Raw genomic sequence first — 24,523 nt, forward strand, 5'->3', positions numbered from 1 at the left:
GGGAAAAATAATGGTTGTGAGGCCAAGGAGAGGAGAATTCAAACACTGGCTTCTTGGTCTTTGTTCCAAAAGGTCCTTAATCACCTGTATTAATAATTAGGCACATTTCTAAGCCCTGGGCTGAATTGGGGCCAAAAAGAGTGTGAGCGGCTTCCTACACCTCGGTGAGCTGGGGCTGGGGTAGATCCCTTCCTGAAATAATCCGTATAGCCCGCTCCCCATCAGTAATCATTGCATTGCCTTTACATTTAGTAAACGTAAAGTTCATTCTGCTGGGAAACCTCCAAGAGAACCTCCTGGGAAACCTCCTGCTTGGAGGTTTTGGTTTCCAATAAAACCGTGCTCAGATGACAGCATTTTGAGGCACCTCCATGCTGCACAAGGAGCAACTTGGACTATGCTGGAAGAAAAGGCTATTCGAAAAGTAGAAATCTTTATTTCTCGCTTAGAAATCTTTGGTTCTCTCCCCGCCTCACTCAGTGGCCTTGGGCAACTCACTTAATCTCGCAGCATCTGTGTCACTGGGTTAATTGTATTTACGGGCCTTTTATGAGGGTTAATTATTAGTTGGGGAATGTTTGCGTGGACTTTTTCAGATGTGACTCCTTGGATAAACGCTAAACGTTAATGCCAGCAAACAGACTTGGGGCTCGACCCACTGTGCCATCTGGGGGTCCCCTGTGCAGGGGGACGTTAAATCCAGGAGGAGAGCCTTTTGTTTGGGGTGGGGGGTGACTGTGAGGGGGGCTAAGAAACCATCCCCAGCCCACCCCAGACTGTCAGTGGATCCCTCAGCTTCCCTCTGTCCCTGCATGCGCAATGGGAAAGTGCTTGTGTGCGGGTCGACGGACTCGTGTGCGGATGGATGGACTCGTGCACACGGACAGACTCGTGTCCAGCCAGACCCGGACCCTGGGGCTGCATCCAGCCCCGAATCCTGGTGGGCTCAGCCTGGGGGGGGCATCCCTGTGCTGGGGCTCCTCTTTCAAGGGGGGTCTCCCTGTAATGGGGGCTACTCTTTTAACAGAGGGTCCCCGCGATGCAGGGACTGCCTGCAATGGGGGCTCCCCTTAATGGGGTTCCTCCCTAATGGGGACTGCCTGCAACCGGGGCTCCTCCCTAATGGGGGCTTCGTACAATGGGGGCTCCCCTTAATGGGGCTTCCCCCCAGCGTGGGCTCCCCATATGGCTACTCCTCCATAACGGGGGGCTTGCTGCAATGGGGACCCTTCCATAACAGGTGCTCCCCACTGCGGGGGTTCCCCGTAACGGGGGGGATTACCCTGTACCGAGGGGTCCCCGCTCCGAGCGCGCCAGGCAGAGCCCCGACCAGCTCAGCGCACATGTGGCGGGCTGGGCTGGGCTGTCCCATCCCGTCCCGTCCCGTCCCCTCCTCCGGCCGGCCCACACGCATACCCAGCCCTCCTCCTCCTCCTCCTCCTCCTCCTCCTCCTCCTCCTCCTCCTCCTCCTCCTCCTCCTCCTCCTCCTCCTCCCACTTCCTCCGCACAATGCAGGCTGCCGGCCGAGCGGGGCAGCGGCAGCAGCCCCCCCCCCAACGCCGAGCCCCCCGCCCGGCCCCGTAGAGATGCTCCGGGGGAGGCTCCGCGCCGCCGCCGCCGCAGGTGAGTGCGGGGCCGGATCCGGCCCCCGCAGCTCGGTGGGCTTGGGGGGCCGGGGGAGGTGCCGGAGCCGGAGGGATGCGGGGCGGCAGCGGGGCTCCCGCCCCTGCACGGCCGGGCAGGGGGCGCCGGGGACCCCTGGCCCCTCAGCCCCGTCCCCCGCTTGCCTTTGAGAAGCTCCCGGCCAGGGGTGTATGGCATGTGTACACTGCAGGAGGGCTTCCCCCCACTTTCCTGTACCCTGTACTAACGTCTTCCTCCAGATCATCTGTTTCTCGTTGGGCGATGCAGGGAAAAACGGGCTGCGGGCTCCAGTTCCAGGGTTTTTACCCATTTATGGACACTTTAGATCAGGCGGCTGATGCACAGCGTGCCCGGGGGGCCGAAGGCGCCGCCGGCTCCCCCGCCGGAGCGTCCCCCGCCGCGGCTGGGGCGGGGGGACGGAAGGACGGACGGCCGGACGGACAGCGGGGGGACGGAAGGACGGACGGACGGCGGCCGTCCGGCCCCGCCGGTCCCTGCCTCGTGGCCAGGCGGGAGCGTGGGCTGGTGCCGCGCCCGGGGTGGCCCTGCCCGGCCGTGGCCCGCCCGGGACGTGACGCCCGTGCGTCCGAGTCGGATCGATGCGTTCGTACCTGTGTATCGGAGGGGTTTTAATCCCCTAAATATTCAGATGTCGTTCTGGAGGCGGTCGCTCTGCCCTTCTGGTGGCTGCTACACGCTCAATGAAGTTTTTTTTATGAAAGTGAATATTGCTGGGGCTTTTTCAGGAATAACAACCTAATCTGCAGTACGAGCAATGGCATGCTGTCTGTGTTCCGTGAGGATACTGTCTTAAAAAGCAGCTGGCTTGGTGCAAGGGAAGGCTCTGGCTGGGCTTTTGCCTACCTGGGAAACGCTTGGGAGCCACAAACTTTTTTGAAGAGGGATAAGGTATGAAATGAGGGAGCTGGGACCGCTGAAGCCTCTTGTTTGCTCCCCCAAATGACCTCAGCGGGGGGAGCCGTGCTGGCGAGCCCATCCAAGCCCACAGGAGAGATGGGCAAGGTGACCTCCTCGGCAGGGACCCAAGGTCCCCGCGATTGTGAAACCGGTATTGCAGCCGGACGGGAAACCGCCTTCTTACCGGGGGGAGAAGTCCACTCGCTTCAGGGTGACACGGGGAAAGCCCCCCCGTTAGCGGCCCTCTGGGCTGCGGGACGGCTGGGGATGCCCAGTGCCGGCGGGCTTAGGAGATTTTGGGTTTTATTTCTTGATAGCTGCTTCCTGCGGGCTGGCTGGGAGTTGGCGGCTGTTTCTTCGCATCACGTGGCGATGGAGGAGGCGGGAGGCTGCGATGAGAGGCTCCCGCTTATTGCAGCCGCGTTAGGGCATCGCATCCTGGGGAGGAAATGCCGGGGAGCCGTGTGCTGCGCCTGACTGCCCCGGCGATAGCAGACACGGCCGCGCTTGTTCGGAGCTGTTGGAGCAAAAAGAGATGTCTGAGCCATCCCCGGCAGCCTCGGCATGCCAAGGAGCATCTTTCGACATCTGAAAAGCGGCAGATAAAGCTGGCTGTGGCCCACGAGCACTTACCAGGGTGGTTTTGCCTGCACGCAGCGGGGTGGCACGTGCTCCTTTGCATTTGGTTTTACTTTTCTCCCTCCTGGCCAAACAGCCCCTTCTGGGAAAAACCCCTGCGAAGAAGAGGAAGGGGAAAAAAAAAATTAAAAAAAATAAAAAAAGAGGAATAAATCGGCTGTGTTTAATCCGCCCACTGCTTTCCCCAGCCGTGGAGTTTCAGTATTGCAAGCTCTGGCTGCACGTGTTAGCATTCAGCCAGGCGTCCCCACGGCCCTGATTCCCGAGTGCCTCTCTCTTCCCCGTGGACTCCGGCCCCGGTGGCTCTCCTGCAGCCAAGGGGAAGAAAGGAGGGCATGGCCACGCCGGCTGCAAGGGGATAGTCCCGGAGGGGAAGGGCTGATGGTGACAGCAAACGCAGAGCTGTTTTCTTGGGTCTCAAATGACGCAGGTGTAGGGACGGCACTGGCTAGGGCAAAGCCCCAGTGTACTTCATGGAAAGAGGGAGCCCATTAGTGTCCTCATCCTAATGAGTTTTATGAGCTCAACCCATATCTGACATCAGAGAATCCACATGGCTAGCTCTGGCCGCCGCTGTGGGATGACTTGCTCTGTTCTGCATCCCTCCAGCAAGGCTGGAAGTCGGAGCTGGCTGCCTGCTTTCCCACTGAATCAGTGGGAAGGGGTTGGGTATTCCTGAGGGGAAAGGTCTCCTTGTAACGGGGTTACGAGGCCTTTTCCTTCCTCTCCTCCCTAAAAAGGCATCTCCCCTGCTGCGGGTGCCAGCAATTTGGAAACAGGGCGATTGCGTCGGTGCTGCCGATGTGCCCAGCGGCCTAACCTGGTCCCGTGGTGGCGGGAGGGCCAGTGGCACAACATCCCCAGCGCCACGCGTTCTGTAGATCGGTGTGTTTCAGGGAAAGGGGAAAAAGCAGCAGGGAAGTGTTGGAAGTCACAAGATCCCGGGTTTCTGTCCCAGCTTGTTCACCCCGAGCATCGTCACCACATGGAAGGGATCCCACGCCTGCATCTCCCTCCCACGCAGCATCTCCCAGGGAGACGGATTTAAACACCACCCTCCCAAGAGATCCCTCTCGGGCCGCTGGTGGGTGGGGAGAGCGGTCGGCTGGAAAGGAAAATAACCCAGTTTGGGACCCCCCGCCCACCCGGCCGAGCCCCCTCCGGCTTCACATCCTCCCAGTTGTGTGTGAGGAAAGCCCGTGGCTCGTTTTGGGGGGGGCACATGGCAACGTGCAGCTGACTTTTCCTCCTGGGCACAGCCCCCCAAAATACCTCAGCCAGCATGCGGTGATGGAGGTGCCTGCAGCAAGCCCCCGGGCTGGGGCCAGGAGGGACCGGTGCGGGTCGGCCTCCTGCCTCGGGCCAGGGCCTCGTGTGGAAAGCAGGAGTTTGGGGTTTTCTCCAATCTTTTTCAATTTGAGGGGAGGATTTTCCCTGGATCTAAGTGATGGCAAATTTAATTGGTACTGGGTGTCTTGGAAATACCCTGAGGCTCCTGAGGATAAGGCTGTTGAAATGATGAGGTCGCCCCATGACCCCTTTCTTTGGGGAGCTGCTTCTGAGGGTGCAAGTGGGGAGATGAGCTTCCTTCTTGTCCGCAGGGAAGCATCAACCGTCCAAAGAGGTTTTCAGAGGAGTCCAGGGAAGCAGCACCCTACCTGGAAAGCGAGAAATTGTTGAAGTTTGGAAAAGAAACCCAACCCGAAGGAACAGCAGAGGGGTGCAGCCCACTCGGCCACGCCAGGGCTGCTGTTTTGGGGAAAACCTCTGGGTTTGAGCTGGGGCTGGGGAGAGGCAGGTCTGTGCGGGGCCATCCCCTGGTGTCCCCCTGGGCCAGGCTGGGCATGCGGGGGACAGAGCTGCAGCTGGGCCAGGGCACCCATGCTTGCGGCTGGGTGGCCAGTGGACATGTGACCCCTGTTTCTGCCTGTAAGCGGTCTGGCAGGGCTCTGCCTGCACGGCAGGGAGAGCTGGCAGGGTGCAGTGTGTGGTTTGCCAGCGCGGGCTGTGTGTGGCTTGGCTCTGGACTCCAGCCGCGCTGCAGAGCCGAGCCACCACGCTCAGGTCCCTTATCTACCCTCGCAAGTCTCCCCAGTTATCTGCTCCGTTTCCCCTTCTGTGGACAAGGCTTTTATCTTATCTCCATGCGCTCTTCCTCCATTTCCTTCTTTGCTTCTCTACTACCTCTTGCCACAAAAAGAAAAAAAAAACGTGGGGTGAGGAACAGACACGAGATCCTACTGCAGTAAGTCCATCCATGGGCTTGGGGGATGCTGGGGGAAGTTTGGCTATGCTGGGAGGATGCTGGGCCATGGTCCAGCAATGCTCAGGTGGGTCTGGGGGCTTGCTTGGGTGATGTACAGGATGCTCAGGTAATGCCGGGTGATGCTGGGAGGATACTGGGTGATGCTCCAGTGATGCTCCTGGGGCTCAAGCAGTGCTGAGGTGTCTCAGTGGGATGCTCAGGAGATGCTGGGCAGTACTGGGAGGTTGCTGGGTGATGCCGGGAGATACTGGGAGGATATTTGCAATGCTCGGGGGATGCAGGGCGATGCCTGGGAAGGCCGGGCGATCCTGGGATGGTCTGCCAGCTCCACCTGCTGGCATGCACCGCCTGACACTGCGGGCCGGCACCCAGGCCCCGCCGCAGCCACTGCCCAAAATTAGAAGAGACCATAAGGGAGAGGGTCTCCCCGAGCTGCAGGCTGCTGCGTTGGGGGAAAGCCTCAAATTAGCTTGAAAGGTGTAATTGGTGGGGAATTTTGGGCAGTCTGTGTTTGTGCCTCGCTGCAGTCTGCTGGCTCTTCACCTGAGCTGACCCGGCTTTGCTCCCCACTGCCTGCAACAGACGCTCATTGAGGCTTTGCAACCAAAGTGGCGAGAGCTTTTCAGGGCTTTTCCAAGGAGGCGGACGGAGAAACACTCGGCCAGCCTACCAGGATCCCCCTGCCGGCTCTGGGCTCCCACCCTGGCTCATGCAGGGCTGCCCCGGCCAGCACCGAGGAAGGGGAGCACCTGACCAGATCCCTAGCTTCCACGCCGAGGATCAAATGTTGCTTCTCATTTGGGGTGGGTTTTGGTTTTTTAGGATCTCTGCCAGGTGCTGGGAGTATGGGAGAAGGGAAGCAAATCCCCGTTGCCCTTGGCAGAGGCTGACTGTGAGGCGAGCAGGGCTTGCCATGGCTCCCCTCCTCTCCTTCAGCCTTCCAGTGCAATGCTGAGCATCGCAAATGAATAAGGAAAAGCTGGTGCCATTCCACTGTGGGCTGAGTGCTTGCCATGGGGACTTGCTTTGCTCATGGTTTATTTTCTCTCTCTCTCCTGGTCAGGAAGGCCAGCTCACCTCTCCCGTCGCACGCCCCAGTTGGGACGCCGGCACCAACATATAAATGGCCTCAAAACGGCACTTGGAGTCTCTGGACCCCGTGATTTTCAACAAGCTACCTCGGCTGGAGACAGAGCCCACCACCAGCTTCCCCGATGGCCTCTGCAAATCCAGCCCTGTACCCAGCTCTGAAAACCATTTCAACTACAAGGGCTCCTACTTCGCCTGCCCGCTGCAAAGTCCCGATGGCCCCGAGCAGCCCCTGGTGCGCTGGAGCCCAGCGGCCACCTACCTGCACTATGGCACTGGTGCTGGCAGCCAGCCCATGCCGGTGGAGGGGCCGCTGGTGAGCTGCCTACTGTACCGACCCGAGAGCCTGGGGACTGGGCTGCAGCCCCCGGGTGCCGAAAAGGGCAAGGACAGCCTGATGCGGGAGCTGCTAATGGCGAGGGAGAAGTGGACTAGCCCACCACCAGCTCCAGGACACCCCTTCCCAGTGAAGAAGCCAGTGGCGGTGAACAAGGCCGCCCCCCTGGCTGTCCCCAGGCCGGTGTACAGAGCCCCGGCATGCTTCATGGACCCCAGGATGGCCCTGCCACTGGGAGCCCGGGCAGAGAGCCTGCAGCAGAGACCAGGGGATGCAGAATGGGCTCTGCCCGCCGCCACCCCCGCCAGCCACCCTCTCCACCCTGGCGAGCCCCGTGGTGGCACTGGGCTGCACAAGGGGGGTCCCCACTCCGACCCCAGCCTCCCACCGCTGCACCCCAGCCTGGCGCTGCCTGCCAAGGAGAAGGTGGGCTCCCCCGTCGCCTTCTCCCCCTACTACACCACCTTTGAGAAATACAGGGGCCCCCCCAGTACCCCTTTCCTGGAAGCCAGCTGCCCCGCTACCCACAGCCAGAGGACAGTGCCCAAGGTCCCCAGCCTCAGCCCGGACCCCTGGCTCAAGCTCCAGCCGCCCACCGCCAGCCCGGCATACCGGGAGAGGCCGCCGGCGTGCTACCCGCAGACCCACTACCCACTGCCCCTCCACAAGGCTGCCCTCCTCTACCACCCCCCGGCTCCCACCATCAAGGCACAGCCTAGCTCCCTGCCCAGCGCCTACAAAGGCTTCAGCTTTGCAGGAAGCGGGGAGCCCTTTCCCAGTGCTTACGTTAAGACTGAAGCCCCAAGGAGCTACTTTTCCAGCCCTTTGGACACCTGTGTGCCAAGGGCAGCCGGTGCTGGTGCAGTGGCATCACCGCCTGCCAAGTCAGTGGCGCTGCCAAGGGATGCCGAGCCACCGCAGCGAGCTGGCTACTTGCCGAGCCCTGGCTTCGCCTTCAGCCCTGTCGACACGGCTGTATTTGGCACCTCCTTTGCCAGCACAGAGCCGGGCTGCCAGCAGCGCCGGGCGGAAAGTCCCCGGCAGCGAGCAGCAGTGAGGCACAACAGCGCTTTTCAACCCGTCTGTGTCCTGGAGAAGGTGTCCAGGGGCTCCAGTGGGCTCGCAGAGACATTTCCCAAAGGAGAAGGGGGCTGGGTGAAGCCCAGCCAGAGGGAGAAGGAGCCCCCCTGCCCAGGGAGGAGGAGAGCCAGCCCGGCCCCCCAGGAGGCCCCCCGCAGGGAACCACCAGCTCCCATCGTTGTAGGGAAGGGAGATGCCTGCAAGGTCAAGGATTTAGCCAAGGAGCTCGTCCCCCCTTCTCTGGCTGCCTCCCCCCTGGAGGGGCTGAAAGTCCCGAGGGACGGCGAGGTTTCTCCTTCCTCCCCACCCATGCCAGTGATCAACAACGTCTTCAGCCTGGCACCTTACCGAGACTACCTGGAGGGGACTGAGAGCTCAGCCCAGGTCCCCTTCTCCAGGGACCATCTCCAGGGGGACACCCCACCCCGGATCGCAGGGAGCAGCCGTGAGCCCGCTGCCCTCGGGGACGTCTTGGTGATGTCCAGCCTGCTCCCCACGGGGACGGCGGCTGGCCAAGCGCTGAAGACAGGCAGTGGTGCGGTCCAAAGCCAAGGGGAAAGCTGTTATGGAAGGGTCCCTGAAAAGCCAAAGCTCGTTCCCCAAGACCTGGGGTCTCAGGGGGGCAGCCCCAGCGGGGCGGGGAGTGGGAAGCCGGCCCCCGAGGGCATTGCGCTGGACCTCAGCTTGAAGAAGAGACTGGTGAAAACCGGGGAGACCCGGGGACCCATCGGACGCACGGAGGGGATGCCTGTTGGGGAGGATGCGGAGGAGGAGAAAGAAGGTCCAGGGGGGAAGGGGAGGGAGGGAGAGGAGGCCAAACCCCAGGCGCTGCCCTTGCTGCTTGAGGTGGGCTCTGGGGACAAGAGCAACTTCCAGAGCTCAGCCACCTTCATGTTCAAAAAATACAAGATCCTGCGCTCCCTTCCGCCCAGCACCGTGCCCCCCCGGCAGGCTGGCAGCCCCCACGCCCCCCAGCCAAGCCCGCCGCCGCCAGCCCCCTCCGGCAGCATCCCCACACCACGGCCACGGACCCCCCCCGCCTCCCCGCCGGCCAGCAGCCCCCCGACCTCGCAGCCTGTCCCCCAGCCCAGTGCCTGCGCTCTGCGGGAGGCTCACCCGGACCTGCAGCAGCCCCCGCAGCCTGAAGCTCCCCACGCACCAGGAGAGGAGAGTGTCTCGCTGCCCGGGCAGTGCGAGGCCCCTGCCCCACAGACCTCCGCCGGCCAGTATTTCACCACCCTGCACACCTCACTCTGCGACATTATTTCATGCTCGGTGTCCAGGTCCTCCCCGGAGCTCCTGCGGGAGTGGTTGAAGAAGGCAGAGCCGGCAGAGGAGCTCGGAGAGATGCCCAAATCCCCCCCCAAGCCCAAGAATGGCTCCAAGATCCCTGAACCTCAGAAGCCCACCAAAGGCAAGGAGATCTGGCTGGCTTTCCAGGACGTGGCTGCTCTCCTCACCAACCTGCTCTCTCAACTGGAGACCTTCATGTTCGCTCACAAGTGTCCTTTCCCCCACGTAGTCCGTGCAGGGGCTGTCTTCATCCCCATCCACGTGGTGAAGGAGAAGCTCTTCCCCAAGCTCCCCGGGGCCGCCGTTGACCAAGTGCTGCAGGAGCACAAGGTGGAGCTGCGTCCCACCACGCTCTCGGAGGAGAGGCACTTGAGGGACCTGGAGCTGAAGAGCTGCACATCACGCATGCTGAAGCTCTTGGCGCTCAAGCAACTCCCTGACATCTACCCAGACCTGCTGAACCTCCACTGGCATGACTCCATCAGGCAGCAGCTCGGTAGGTCGCCTGGCATCTCCTGTGGAGGGCTGGTGACACCAGTGCGTCCCTGGGACCATCTGCCTCCCAGATGCTGCTGTTTGGTGGGAGCATCCATCGCTTGCGTGGTCCCTCAGCATCCTTGTCCCACCAAGGGTTCTGCAGAGCAGAATATTTAGCTTTTCTCCATGGGTTGTGGAGGGAGAAAGCTTGAACTAGGGGTGATGGTGGAGCCGGAGGGGTTGTCCCTGCCTGCCTGAGTGAAAAAAGCCATCGTGGGGATATCAAGGAGGTGTCGGTCACCTCCAGGCCACCTCTCCCCCTCCAAGGGCAGCAGGACTGGGCGGCTCAGGAACATGCTAGGAGTGGGGCAGCATGCATGCTGCATGCCGGGCCTGCCAGCCACGGCTGTCCCATCCCACCGGTGACAGTCCCAACACCCCTCCCTGTCCAGACGCTCTTTTGCTGCTGCTCACGGCCATTGCCAACAACTTTATTTCTTACAGGTTCAAGCTCGCAGGCTGGCCAGCATCTTTCCAAGTAGGTAACTCTTCTTGTGTGTGCATTTATATGTATTTATAGGATTTATACGTAGTTAAGTGAAGGTGTATGTGTATTTGTGTGTATTTGCCATGATGATGGGGAGCTTGGGCTGGCTGGGGAGGAGCACACGAGTGGCTCTGCAGCCTGGGCTGGGCTGGAGGGGGGATTGGTGGCTGTGGGGGGGATTATTTGGGATGGGGAGGTGAAGGCCCTGCTGCCCCTAACCACTCTTTCCTCTCACAGGTAGCCCTGGCCTGGAGGCACTGAAAGCTGATGGCAGAACGATAGCCATGGGTAGCACGAAGAAAAAGGAGGTGCTAAGGAACGTGTCAAGGGCAACAGCCGAGCCGCCCACCTGCGAGGACAGGAAAGGGAAGGTCCCTCTCGTCCCCAGAGCGGTATCCCCTCCCGGCAGTGACGCGGATGCCAAAATGAAGCAGACGATCACCAGGAGACCTGCAGGGAGATGCCTGGCTCCCACCAGTGGGGTGGCTGCACCCAAGGATGGGGACAGGTCCTCCTGGGGTGCTGGTGCCTGGAGGCCACCTGCACTGCAAGGACCCTCCGAGGATGGTGCTCAGGGTGGAGAACAGCGGTGGGGCGCACGACCCCAAGATGCTCCAGGGCCGTGAGCAGGGATGGCTGGCGTGGTACCCTGGCCCCTGGCGTCCTACTCCCACCTCCATCCACAACTGGCTGGGCCGCCACTGGTGAACTGGGAGGGCATGACTGGAGTCCTGGCGGAGCTGGAGGGATGGAGCAGGGTTTGGACCCGCAAAAGGAGCGTGGACATGGCCACGCCACCGACCTCAGCCTTAGAGAAAGGCTGGCTACTGCAGGGATGATTTACCATGTCCCCTCCTCTCTCCTCTAACTCGCCCCTCCTGCTTTGTACACATTGTTCCCAATAAACATACCTTCCTCCTGGTTTTTAATCTTTATACAGAGACTTAACGCAACATTAAGGATCAAGGGAATCGCAACATCTCTAGTTACAGGACTGATTTTTTTTGTTGTTTTAAATGAAGACATTTTAAAAACATTACAAATTTACCTTTATAAGGAGCTGCTGCCTTCTGGTTATGTGGTTTGTTTTTTTTTTTAAATATAGAGTAATTTATATTTGTCTTTTTATTTAAACTCACGGCTTCACCTGTTTACTATGCTGGACCAAGGCAGCGGGAGCAATGCTGTTCGGACTGAGAGTTTCAGTCCCGATCATAGCTGAAAAAGGCTGCAAGAAAGATTTAAAGACTCTTGAAGAAAACCAAACCACTTTACAACACAGATCCCAGCTGTCCCAAAGGAGAACACACTGGGGGACAGCCTTGATGGAGATGTGGCAACCCCGGCATGAGCGGAGGGGCAGGAGAGGGGAGCGATGCTGCAAGACCTTGGAAGGAGAGATCGTTTCCATCCTGCAGGCACTGAAAGGTCGGTGGGCGTCCCAGGAGGGGTCCCGACAGCCAAGGACGGACAGCCTCCCCTTCGCCTGGTCTGCAGCAGTGGTACACAGCAGAGGCCTTACAAACTCAACACTCAGGTGTTTTTCCAGCTGATGCAGGGCATGGAGGAACAAAATGAGGATTTTTTTTTTTTATTTCACTACAGGAAATATTTATTTAAACTAAGAAAACAGAAAAAAAGGAAAAAAAAAAAGTCTATCCAAAGTGTACCATAGACTCTTTTTTTTAGCTGAAAGGTGTGTTTGCCAGCTGGGGTGGCAGCGGCTGCTGCTGCCGTGTTTCCTGCAGGTGCCTTTCTGGTTTTCCACTGGGATGTACTGGCTGCGCGGGGGACAGGGAAGGGGAGGACTGCTGTTTTCCTCACTCTCCCTTGCCACGCTGCAGCTGTGCATAGCGTTGTAAAGCGATTCGGAAAGCAGTATTTGTTAATATTGTAATTTTTATATATATATATATATACATATATATATATAAAGGGTTCCAGGGAAGAAAGTTCCTTCACTTTATTTAATATTTTGTAAGAATATGAATTTTAAGAGGTGCCTCGCCTGATTAAAGGCTTTGGCTCGTTTTCAAACATGCTGTGCTTTGGTCTCTGCTGTCCCAAATCAGCACCCAGCATCTCCCAGCCAGCTGGGCGGACCAAACCCCACTGGTGATGCACTTGCAACAAGCCATGAGCAACGTGCTCAGCCCCTCCATCCCGTCATCGGAGGGCTGGATCCAGCATCCGACCCGCCGCCAGTGCCCAGGGGTGCAGGGAGCCCCGTGGGTCACCTGTCGGTAAGGGAGCACATCCCAGCGCCCATGAGGGGTACGTCCTGAGCCCCCCGGGTGACAGCCCAGGAGGAGGGTGCTGGTTGAGGTTTCCGTGCGTCAGAAACAGGGCAGGAGAGCTGTGGGGTGCAGTGGGGCTGACACTGGTCCCCCGGTGCTCTTCCACCTGCTGCTGGGGTGATGCATCCCAGGCTGATTCAGCAAGGACCCCTGAGACATCCTAACCTTGCGAGTCCCCATCAGAAGCACAAAATCTGCCTGCTCTCGAGAGCCAAACACCCGAAGCCACGTTTTTCAGCCCAAATTACTCTTGCCCAGTAGGGGAACAGCACTGCCACAACCCGCTCCCCACAAATAGGGCATTTTGAGGAGGATCCATGGTGTTTGGGGCCGATGCTTGGGGAACAACCTGCCTGGAGAAAGAGGCACACACACTCCTTCCTCTGCCAAGGGCTTAATGAGTAACAGAGGGAAGCTAGGACCCCTCCAGCAGGGAGGGAGCTTCACCTGGGGGAGCACAAATTAGTTTGTGTGCTAATTGGGAGCAGCTGGAATGGAGCCACCCCCCTGGGAAATGAAATAAAAGGGCAGGGCTGGGGTGGGGGCTTGGTGCTCTCTTCTCCTTGGGTGTTACCAGGTAAGAGGTGCTGGTGGGGTGAAGTCTTGCTGTCCCAGACAAGGTGGATGCTTTGGGCAGGGAATGTGGTAATGTCTGAGGCTGGCTACAGCCCTGCTCTGCACCAGGAGCCTCCCTGCCTACTCCTGGGAGATGCTGATGCTTGGTGTGAACTTTGCTGAGCTGGAGAAGCTGCTCAATGCTGCTGGAGACTAGGGAGATGTTTTGACATGGGCCCTCCTGGCTCTGGTGTGTGGGATGCTCTGGGGATAGGCTAGCCACTGTTGCTGGGGTGGGGGGAGCTTGGAGGGACCTAGCCTAAAGCTCCTGCTGTACCTCTTCACAGCTGGGATCTCCCCATGGCTTCTCCCAAGCAGAGACAAGGGGTAGGACCACCGGACCCCACAGATGTTGCTGCCCTACAGCTGAAAATGATCTTCCATGGTGAGAGGGAAGAGGCCATGGCTGTGGCCCTGGGTCCTGCTGCCCGTGTGGCTGCTGCTGCCAGTGGGCTGTGGTGCAAAGCCTTCCTGCTGCTGGCCATCTGCCTGTCTGCCACTGCTCTCCCATACAGCCTGGGGTCTCTGGCTGCTCCATCCCAGCCCCCCCCGGGCTCCCTGCCTCCTTCCCATGCTCAGCCAGGCTTGCCAGCCTCCCAGAGAGGGACAGGTGACAATCTGGTGCCAACACATGGGGACCTGCTCAACTACCCAGCGATGCAGGAGCGTGGGAGGGTGCTGATGGGCTCTGCGGGCACCCCAGGCTGCTTCCCAGGGGCTGAAGGAGGCATGACCCATGGTACAGATGCTGAGGGATGGAGCCTGGGGACACTGACCACAGCCACTGCCTCTGCCTCAACAGCTCAGACCTCACCACAGTGGCAGCCTGGATCCAGGCACGGGGAAGGGCTCAGGGTGGGCACAGCAGTGGCTGCGATGCTGTCCCCTGCACAGTGGCTTGGCACAGGGGTGCCTGCTACCTCAGCTCAGTCCTTCTGGACCACCCGTGGCCCCAGCCCTGGCTCCCAACACCGCCTTGTTCTGGGAAACCTCCATGGCACAGGACCAGGCTTGCATGATGCAGCGCAGGTGCCTGCAGTGACCTCAGCCCATGGCCTGGGGCAGCCAGTGGGCATGGCAGAGCCCCAGAGCCCCGGGGGGAGGTCTGAAGGCATCCCCCATGCTTGGGGTGAGCCAGCTGCCTGGGTCCCTGCCACCTCCCTGGCACAGCAGCAGGCTGCCTCCCTGCCCATGGCTGCCTCTGGCCCTTCTGCAGGGGCTGCCTTGCTGGAGGTGGTGCCTGCCGAACTGATCTCACATGAAGGGGCTGCTGATGGGGCTCGTGTCCCATCTGATGCCCCAGCACGCACAGGGTCAGTATGGACACTGATGGGTGCTCCCTCCCAGAGCCACAACACAGCAGACCAGCCCAGAGGTGACCAGATGCTGGCCCTTAGGGCACCTCCTGACCATTGGACTGTGCCCTGCAGAGCAGATCTCAGCCGAGCTGCGAGCTCTAAGCCTCCTGCTGTGGTCCCAGCGGGCGATGTGCTTCCTTGGGCCAGAGCTGTGACAGCAGTGCGGAATCCCAGCAGTGTGCCTTTATCTGATCAATCCACAGCCAGTGGCTTCTCTGATACCCAGCGTGGAGCTTCGATTGCTGGAGCCACAATGAGGAGCCACAACAGGCAGAAGGAAGAGGTGAGACTGAGCCCTGGCCTGCCTGACCTTGGTATGGGCAAGGACCATACTGCTGCTCCTCACCCGGTGCCCCTTTCAGGGGTGCCCTCAGCTCTGCCGAAAGAAAGGACATCCAGTTCGACCAAAATGCATCCTGGCACTGTGTGGGTACCCTCTGCCGTGACACCCCCGATGCCCTGGGACACACAGCCTGCTGGCACCTTCCTGCATGGCAAAGCTGCTCTGCTGGTGGACACCGTCTTGGCCAAGGTCCCAGGAAATGGGTCTGGACTTCTGGCCACTGTCTTGGCATCGCTTCACAGTGCTGCATTGGCTCATGATGTCAACTACCCACGAATGCCGACTCCCTTCCTTCGTACAGCGGAGTCTGGGGGACCTGCTGTCACCTCAGGGAAACGAAGTGATCTGTTGTCCTCTGCTGTGCAGCAGACTCTGCTGACATCCACCAAAGCCCGCCTTTCCCCTGCTCAGACCAGGGTCCCCAGCACTGCAGGTCCCACTGCAATTACAGTGAGCTTGGCAGCCCTTGATGCCATCCTGGAGCCTGGAGCGACCAAAGCCCCCTGCAAGGATGGAGCTGTGACAGTAGCTTCCCCCTCTCCAAGAGCTGCAGGCATGACACATGGCTCCCGCCTGGGGTCACCTACCCAGAGTCCATCTTGTGCAGAAGGGATCTGGATGCAAACAGCATTTGAGGATGGACCTGCGGCAGGACAACGCCAGGCCACAAAGGTGGCAGAGATGAGTCTGCTGCCTGGACAGGTGGCTGTGACAGAAGAAGCCAGGCACAGTGAGCCCAGGACAGTGTTGGTAGGAACCACTGCTGCTCCAGCAGGACCTCTAGGGCCCACCCATGCCAGCCCAGGCTCTGCACCCCCTCCCAGCTCTAAGAACCCAGCTCTGGGGCATTGCTCTGAGGCTGTGCACCACACTGGCACCACAAGCCTGCCATCTCTATACTACCTGCTGACTTCCACTGGAGCTGTGCACACAGCCGGCTCCCTGCTCAGCTCTTGGACCCTGGCTGCACCAGCAGGAATGACTCTTGATGCTCAGTCCATGTCCAGTCACTCTGTTGCCTTCCAGCACTCTTCCACAGCCAGAGAACATCTTCCTGCAGCTGCAGAAGAAGCCTTCACCCCATCTGAGCTGATGACAATGGGCAAACCCAGCTTGCCAGGGGTGAAGCCCCCTGCATCCCACCCCCCTGGGTTCCCCTCTCCTGCACAGCCTCTGCCTGTGCATGTGCTGCCCTTGCAGTTCCGGCTGTTGGGCATTGCTTACACCGAAGCTCTGAGCAGCAGGGCTTCAAGGAGCTACAGGGAACTGGAGGAAGAAGTGAGGCTGATGGTGAGTGCAGGAGCTGACTGGTGGAGATCTTGGTACTTCTGGGTGCAGGGGGTGCAGCTGAGAAGCTACTGCAGCAACTGCCGCAAGCCCTGGCTTGGTCTATCACCCACCTAGGCACGGTGGAGATAAGTAAATCCCTGGCACTGCTCCACCAGAGCTGGACTGGGATGCCTGGTTAGAGGAGGGACTGGACTCCCCTCACTTCTGGCAGCTAACAAGGCCATTGCACACCATGTAGGTGCTGGGGTATTTCCTCCTGGGTGCTGTATCTAGGCTGATGGGAGCCCTGGGTGCGCCAGCTCAGCCATCGCCATCCCCAGAGGCCTGGCATACCCTGGGGTACCAGCACACCCTACCCTGGGCAAATTGAGCTGGCTGACTTCTGTATTTATTGCACATCTCCTGGTGTATGCCCCCTTCATGTGCAGGAGCTTGTAAAAGCTTCTCAGTTAACAGGTGCTTCTTTGCTTCTAACAGCTAAGCCAAATGTTGTCCACCTATGAGACTTTCCTGCAGGCAAATGTCCTTGAGTTTATGTGAGTATGCAACTCTGCCCTGGGGCAACAGATGGAGAGGGGTCGGTTTGGCTTGCAGGGAAGGGTTTGCCCAGCAAAATACTCCAGACAGGTCTTGTGAGGGGCTATGTTCCTTCCCCAGAGTCATCATCCCAAGGGATCTCTGGTTGAAAGTGTCTGAAGCTCCAGATAGTTACCTGAGACCTCTCTTTGGGTGGGGTGTTAATGTGAGGATGATGGGGCTCTAAAGCTGCTTCCAAAGGGGAGGTGGGCTGCCCATCATCTCATCTCCCTCCCAGGAACGGCTCGGTGGTTGTACGAGGGGAGGCTCTGTTCCAGGGCAATGTTCCTGCTCCCACCAACTCCCACCTCATCCGAACGGTCGTCACAGAGGCAAGCAGGGGAAGGAGCATCTTCAGCTGGCAACTGGAGCCACAATCTGTCCAGTCCAGTGGTAAGCCGTAGAGATCTTCCCACAGCAGAGCTGCTGCTGTCAAGTGTCCTTCCTATACCTCTATCAAAGCGAAAACCTGTCCAGTTTGGACTTCAGGCTTCACCTTCACTTAACATCGTTTCTCCTGACCCATGCCAAAACCCTTTAGCGTTAAGGATGCTGGACACTGCATCTGCAGCAGTTGGACCTGTGTGGTCCAGTGCTTCTGCTAAACTCTGGCTTCACCTCCTTGACCTGCTTCTCCTGTCCTGAGAGGTGGTACATCCCAAGCCTTTCCCACCACAAAAGGTACTCATCTTCACTCACTGCCCTGCTGGCTTCTGCTTTCAGTGTGTGGCAGAGGATGAGCTCAAGGCTGACTGATACCTCCCAAGGAAGGTGGAGGAACAGGTATGGGCATAACTGTCCTCTGAACTCTTTTAGGCTTCAGCCTGAAGAACCTGGACCCAGAGAAGCTGTCCATCTCTCTCACTCTCTTCCCGCTTGGGAAGAGCAGGACAGACCTCCTGCAGGGGCTGACCAGCAAGGTATGGTGAGCCTTGGTGGCTCTTCCAAAGGATGATGCTGGGAAAATGGGCACAGGCTGGCTGCTGCACTGCCTGCGGGGTGGGATAATGTGCATTAAAGCAGGGGCAGGGTGTGAGCTGTTGTCTCCTCTTCATCTAGGTGACTTGGTCTCTCAGTGCCCTCTACCATGTGAGGAACTTCACTATTGCCCAGCTAAGGTATGAGACACAACTACCCCTCTCCAAAGCTCTTCATTAAATTACCTTCTTGTCCACTCTGCAGCTAATTAGCCATGCTGCAAAGATGGAGAGGGTGAGTTGTGCACTAGGAAACCTGGGAGGGTAATGTGCAGCTGGTTGCAAATGCTGCAACTGAGCACCTTTCCTGGGCTGAGTAGTCAGGAGCAGCTGAAAAAAGACCAGCAAGAGTGTGCTTGGTAAGCCTGGTCCCAGCTCTCCTGCCTGCCTTAGAGCCCTTCCTCTCCCCTTAGAAACCTCAGTGGGAACCTGGAGATCGCTGGAGACATCTACCTTGACACGATCGTCCATGCTGATGTTGCAGAGGTTCTGCAAGCCTTGACAGCTCTCGCAACCTGCTCTGTGGACCTCACCTCCCTCTCAGTGGAGGGTAAGGACAGTCCCTCTGTGTGGTGGGGCTCGCTGCCAGCTCTGTTCACTGAGCACTTGTGTCTTGCCTCTTCAGGAGCCAGGCTTCACCTGCAGGTTTACCCGGTCTCCTTCCTCATCACCAACAGACACTTCAGCGAGGACCTTCTGGATCCACTTGCTGTAGAGCACCAGGAGCTCACCAGAGACCTTGGTGATGCGGTAGGCGTGGCTGGTGGGAGGGGGTCCTCCCAGGGTGCTGAGAAAAGGAGGCCAAGGACCACTGGAGGAAGAGGGACTGCTTTGGGGTTGTCCAAACCAGACCCTCAACTCCAGTGCCATGGCTGATACCTGCTGAAGGCAGGCACTGAGGCTTTAGTGGCAGGATGTCTTCTCTGCTGATGGTGCTTCAGTGGTTCAGGCCACCACAACGCAGCCAGGGACCTGGAGGTGCTGCAGGACTGCAGCTGCCCTGTGTCCCTGCTGTCGTGGCTGTGGTGGTCTGGCTGTGTGAAACACCCTGAAGGCTGGTGGGGAGCTGAGAAAAACCTCTCTTCCAGGTGGCGAGAGCCCTGAGGGACCATAGCAGCTTCCTGCAAGTGGTGATAAGGGGATTCCTGTAAGTGGGAGCAGAGGGTCTGCTGGGGCAGGAGGGAAGGGCAGGGGTGTACAGAGCCGGGGATCTCCCTGCAGACATCAACCAACAGGTCATGGCTGTCAGGTGGATCATCTCGGCCACAGAAGGGTCTGCAGCAGGCAGCTGAGGTCAAGCATTTATGTGCTGTCTCAGGAGTGACTTGCCAGACCCCCAGTAATGTTCCTTCCATCCCAAAGAGCAGATGCAAACCCAATGCTTCCCTGAGTGCAGAGACATCCTCCTGGGGCCCCTCTGAGCAAAACCAGCTGGCAGTCTGGCTGTGCCCATGGCCACAGCCCAGCATGTGGCTGCAGGGTGACAGTGGGACTGGCAGCTGCTGGAGCTCTTCCCAACCCTGTCCACAGGCCTGGCTCCTTGATCTGCCATGGGGATGTGGTCTTCCAGCACCCTGCTCCAACCAGCCTGGAAGTTTTGGAGGCACTTGTGCTCTCAGTTGGGTCAAACAAGGCTTTGGCTGGTTCAGACTTCCAGGTGGATCCATACTCTCTTGCTGTGGGAGGTAAGCTTCCCTTTGGGGTATGGGTGTACAGGCTTCACCAGCTTGTGGCTCCATGACTGCAGTGAGAGTGGAGTAGATTCATGACTAGCTAGATCCAGGTATCTTATGCAAAGGGAGGGTGAGATGTCTTGGCTGGTGAGGTGACCAGCTTGCGATGGTTGATCTGAAAGTACAATTCTAGTAACAACCATGCCCTAGCCCTCTGCACAGCCTGGGGCAATTGGAGACAGAGCCATCTGCTGCAGGCTGGCATAGGACAGGAGGGAAGGGTTGTCCGGAAAGGGCACGGAGGGTGTCAAATAGATGTTATTGGCATCCTATATGCTACCCCCTGTGCTGCAAAGGAGAGTGGGTGGCTTCAGCCTTGTGGGGTAGAGCCCCTTTGTCCTGCAGGCTGTGCTAACTGCTGTGCTCTGCTCCAGAGGACATGCTGGAGCCCCCCCTGCCTGAACCAGGCTTTCCTGAACATGGCGTGGCCATCATGGTTGTGTGCGGCCTCTGCATCATTACAGCTCCCATCGTCTTGCTGGTGGTAAGGGCGATGTCTGTCTGCTGGGGCAAAGCAGCCCCTTGCAAGGGGAGTGCAGAGTGGAGGGATGGCATGGGGCCAGGCATGGCTGCAGCCTCCATGCTCTCCTCCCTAGTGTCTGAGGACCAAGAGGCTTGGCTGGTGGGACATGGCAGTCCTCTGGGACAGAAGAGACCCTGAAGCAGGGACCCAGACCTTGGAAATGGATAACCAAGGGTTCTGGGCATCCTCTGAACAGGCAAGTGGCCTTTACAGTCCCTGGAGTTAGTTCCTGTGTCTTGGAGCTGGAGCCTTGAAGCACAGCTGGCGTTTCTGCAGGTGACGGGTCCCTATTTTACCTGGTGATGGTGCTGGGCAATGCCAGGAGTTGGAGAAACCCCTTGGGGGGGTAGGGGGAAGGAGACTTCATGACCTGCCCTTGCTGGAGGTGGGCACGGTGACTTCTCCCTCTCTCGCTTGCAGGACACTGAGGATGCTCCTGTACGCTGGCAAAATGACTCTATCTGATGAGAGAAGATGCAGCTGATGGGGGGGGGGGAGCCCAAAGAGGGGCTGTGGGGAGAGAGAGAAGCCGAGAAGCCATCCCTGCTCATTGGGCTGTAGCTGCCAAGCACTCCTTGAGAAGGATGTAGGCTCAGATGGATGGAGGAATGACTTTGTATGTTGAACTTTAATAAACTGTTTATAGAATGTCAAACCCAGCTGTGAATGGTCTCTGCTTTTGCTGGCTGGGGGATGTTGAGGAGAGCAGCCCTGCCCTGGGATCCCACCTACCAAGGTACAGCTCCTGGGGCTAGGAGTGTAATGTGTGGCTTTACACCCAAGCTTGCTTAAGAGCTGTAAGCGCCTCCTGGCCAGACCTGGCTTTGAGCAGCCCAAGCTGTGTGCTGCTGGTCTAAGTGGTATCACTAAGCTGAGCCTGGTCTTCTCCAGCTCTTGACTAGCCCCTCTTGGGGCTGGGCTGGGGGAATTGAGCCTTGGGCTGCTCCCTGGGTAAAGCAGCCCTTCCCACTCTGTGCTGGGTGCTTCCCTTCACCCCAATGGGCAAAGCAGCCTATGATGGGGGCTGTTATTGCTGGCTACTTAACTGCAAGGAAAAGTTGGTTGTGGTGTCTGGTTTTTTTTTTTCCACCCAAAAGTTTGTTTGTCCCTTCTTGCTGCATGCTTTTCCCCAGTGTGTGGTCCTGGGCTCTGCCCAGAGGCAGAAAGCAGGCTGTATGTAAAGACACTCACTTCAAAAAGGAATTTCAGTTTCTATAACCAAAGGTCATCCAGTGCCAGGGTCCTCCAGGGATGAGCCTCTCTGCAGCCTGGGCAAGGGGTGCGGCTGACCCTGTCCTGCTCTTGGGGTGCTTGTCCCCATTTGCACCCTGTGAGGGCTGGTCCTGTGGGAGCAGGGGGCTGGGTGCTGGTGGCAGGGATGTGCTGAGCTTCCCCTGCTCCTTTCCAAGGGGCAGAGGAGCTAAAACCAGCCCTTCCCTGTGCTCTGCAAGAGAAGGAACCCACTCGGCGCTCCTCAGCTCCCACCCTCCTCTGCAAGCTCCTGCCTGGAAATGACCCATAAGTAGCAAGTTTCTTGGGGGAAAAACCTTCTGTGTCCCCAAACCTTGAGAAAAACAGAGCTGGGGCGCACGAAGCAGCTGCTGCTGCTGCTTGCCAACTCAGATCTGTAGGGCTGGCTTTGCAAATCATGGGCTGAGAACTTCCTCAGAATTGACTTACCTCCTCTCTTGGATGTCACCTACCCCCAGCACGTGAGTGAAGAGTAATAAGCGTAACCCAAAGCCCGACCAGACCAGTTCTGCTGCACTTACGAGGAAAAAATGAAGCGATTCTACAGAAATCTCTTAAAATGCTGGTTTTCTAGAAGTGACACCTGAAGGCACAGGCAGGAACCACCCGACCTGCAGATGAAAGCAAGTGCGCCAAAAAAGGGGGAATCCCGACAAATGGGCTGAGGGAGTGTGAGAGTCAGCCTGGAAAAAACAAACCGTGCTGCAGAAAAACAAGGCGGGGGGGGAAAAATACCCTGGTCCATCTAGAAATGACATGGTGGGGCTGTTTGGCAGTGGGAAGTGGCTGGGGTGAACGACCTTGCTCCGCCAGGTCTGCAGCGGCCGCTGGGTCCCCGCCTGATGCCCCGGAGCCCCCAGTGCCCGGAGGTCCCAGCGCAGCCTCCCCCTCGCCCGGTCCCCGCCACGGCCCCGCGCCGGGCACCGACACCCGCTGGGTTTTGCTGCGTGCCGGTACCTCGGGTGCCACCGCCGTGCCACCTCCCCCGCGCCTCCCGGGCGGTCCGGACGAAAGGGGCCGGGAGCGGGCAGGGGCCGGGGCCGGGGAGCCCGGCGGGGGGTCCCGGGCCGGGCCCGGCTGCAGCGGGGCTGGGCGGGCCGGCGGCGGCGGGGGGCGGCTGCGGGCGGGGCGGGGGCGGCCCGGGCCGAGCCCCGCGGGGAGCTGCACCCCCGCCCCGGGACAGGACCCCCCTTCCCGGGGGCGGCTGCTGGGCCGGGCCGGGCCCCGCCGGGGAGCCCCGGGGCCGGGGGGAGCGGGGGGGCTCGGCCGGGCCGGGCCGGGGCTCGGGCGGCCCGGGAGGGCCGGGGGACCCGGGGAGCGTCACTTTATTAAGTGACTGTTTCACACCGTGCTCACAGTAACAGGATGCAACCGTAGCGGGGGCTCCGTTACCACCTGCAGTTACAGCACCGCCGATCCCGGCACAGCCCCACCGTCGCCCCCCGCCCCGCCGCGGGGAGCCGGAGCCGGGCCCGGGCCCCCCCACCGCAGCCCGGCCGCACCCCGACCCCCCGGCGCCGCTGCCGTAGCCCCGTCAGGCGGCGCTGGACGGCGGCGGGGGCTCCGCAGCGAGGCCGGCCCCGGTCCCCGTTCGGGCCCCCAGAGCCGGGAAGCACCGGAGCTCCCGCGGACCCCGTGCCGGGCGGGGGCGGGGCCGGGTTGAAGGGGCGGTCCGCGATTGGGTGGAGCGGGGACTGGTGGGGCGGGGCCGAAATGAAGGAATGGATCTGGATTGGGCAGGACTGAGACGGGCGGGGCAGGGCGGGCCGGGATTGGCGGGGCGGGGCGGGGGCGGGGCAGAGGCCGTACGGCGCGGGCGCGGCGGCGGGGAGCGGGCGGCGGTGCCGGTGCTGCCGCCCCGCGGGCCGAGGGCGCCGGGAGGTGCTGGGCGGGCCGGAGCCGCTGTTGGTGCGGGCGGGCCCGCGCTCTGCCCCGGGGGCCGGAGCGGCACGGCCGGGCCCCCGGGCAGGAGGCGGCGCGGGGGAGGCCCGGCCCGGGCGGGCGGTGTGCTGGGGCGGGGGAGCGGGGCCCCGTCCCGGCGGCAGCTCCCGGCTGGGGTCGGGCAGCGGCGGCGGCCCCGGAGGCCGGTGCGGCGCCGAGCGGGTGCCGGAGCCCGCGGGGGCGGCGAAGGGCCCCGACCGCTGCCCGGGGGCGGGGGTCCGAGCGGGGCCGGAGCTGAGGCGGGGAGGCCCCGGGCCCGGCTCCCCGGGGCGACGGCGGGGCTGTGCCGGGAGCGACAACGCTGTAACTGCGGGTGGTAACGGGGCTCCCGTTACTGTTTCATCCCGGTACTGTGGCACGGCGGTACCCGTCCCTTAATAAAGCGTGACCGGGAGCCACGCAGCGGCCGGGGGGCTCCAGCCCCAGGCGGGACTGAGGCTGCGTGTCGGAGCCCTGCACCGAGCCCGGGGCTGGCTCGGGGCGGGCGGACCCGGCTCAGCCGCGGGGCTCAGCGGCCCCGGAGGAGCCGAGCGCCGGTGTTCGGGGCTGGGCCAGGGATCCCGGGGCTGCGGGGCTGGGCAGCGGCTGGGGGGGCTGGGGCTCAGGGCTGGGTTTCTGGGGCTCAGCCCCCGGGCCGCCTTGGGGGGCGGGGAGCCGGAGGCCGAGCGGAGGTGGGGCCGTTCCCAGCCCCCCGACGCCGGCTCGGGGGTGGGGGGGGTCAGGGCCGTGGGCCCCTCACCGGAGGTGGGGTCCGGTCGCGTTTGCCCCTGAAGCACGGGGCGCCGGCGTGCTCCAGGCCGAGGGCGATGCATGAGATGGTCTCCGGGCAAAACGGGGCTGGGGGGGCAACGCTTTATTCGGTACCCAGACGCGCTGATCAAGGCGATATTGGAAGAGAGATGACAGCTCACGTTGGTACTGGAGCGATGGCAGTGATTGATTTACGACCTTGTCAGCAGGCCCAGTGCTGCCCTGAGAACCAGGAGCAGCTTTCACCCAGAGGCAGGGGGAAGATGTGGAGCGAGAGCTCAAACAGTGGGGCTGGGGCTGAGATAAACACCGCAGAGCTGGAGCCGAAATAAAATGTTTAAGGGCGGAGGTAGACCTGAAATAACAACCATGGGGCTGGAGCTGAAGTAAAGATTGTAGGGCTAAAGAGGAAAGAAACGCAGGGGGCTGGAACTGAAATATCGACTGTGCCACTGAAATAAAAACCTGGGCCTGAAACACAGATCAGGGCTGGAGCTGAAATAAAGATTGTGGGTCGGGGCAGAAATACAGACTGTAGGGCTGGGGCTGAAGTGACGCAGAGCTGGAGCTGAATTAAA

The 24,523-nt window shown here is 60.3% G+C and overlaps 2 protein-coding genes across 5 annotated transcripts; both read left to right on the forward strand.

Moving 5' to 3' along the window:
* The first annotated feature begins 1,497 nt into the window (after nucleotides 1–1,497).
* On the forward strand, nucleotides 1,498–10,668 carry PRMT2IP (PRMT2 interacting protein). 4 transcript variants are annotated; one of them, XM_087745154.1, is made up of 4 exons: nucleotides 1,512–1,624; nucleotides 6,532–9,763; nucleotides 10,249–10,282; nucleotides 10,529–10,668. In XM_087745154.1, exons 2-4 carry the CDS (start codon nucleotides 6,592–6,594, stop codon nucleotides 10,530–10,532), a joined length of 3,210 nt encoding a protein of 1,069 aa, XP_087601280.1. In that variant the 5' UTR covers nucleotides 1,512–1,624; nucleotides 6,532–6,591; the 3' UTR covers nucleotides 10,533–10,668. The 4 variants fall into 4 exon arrangements, 2 of the variants coding, with proteins under 2 accessions (XP_087601280.1, XP_087601281.1); XR_015701611.1 differs by having other exon boundaries at nucleotides 6,532–10,282; nucleotides 10,529–10,640; XM_087745155.1 differs by lacking the exon at nucleotides 10,529–10,668 and having other exon boundaries at nucleotides 10,249–10,286.
* Nucleotides 10,669–13,156: 2,488 nt separating this feature from the next.
* On the forward strand, nucleotides 13,157–20,497 carry LOC104016811 (uncharacterized). Its single transcript, XM_087744102.1, has 13 exons — nucleotides 13,157–13,165; nucleotides 13,491–16,194; nucleotides 16,672–16,730; nucleotides 17,009–17,163; nucleotides 17,587–17,690; nucleotides 17,830–17,888; nucleotides 18,161–18,297; nucleotides 18,373–18,497; nucleotides 18,836–18,894; nucleotides 19,278–19,432; nucleotides 19,855–19,964; nucleotides 20,077–20,199; nucleotides 20,424–20,497. The coding sequence occupies exons 2-13, from the start codon at nucleotides 13,504–13,506 to the stop codon at nucleotides 20,466–20,468; spliced, it is 3,822 nt and encodes a 1,273-aa protein (XP_087600228.1). The 5' UTR covers nucleotides 13,157–13,165; nucleotides 13,491–13,503; the 3' UTR covers nucleotides 20,469–20,497.
* The last annotated feature ends 4,026 nt before the right edge of the window (nucleotides 20,498–24,523 follow it).

Source organism: Nipponia nippon, unplaced genomic scaffold, assembly GCF_047370975.1.
Source record: "Nipponia nippon isolate SJK-2023a ecotype South Korea unplaced genomic scaffold, ASM4737097v1 scaffold_9, whole genome shotgun sequence".
In the NCBI taxonomy this organism is placed as follows: domain Eukaryota; kingdom Metazoa; phylum Chordata; class Aves; order Pelecaniformes; family Threskiornithidae; genus Nipponia; species Nipponia nippon.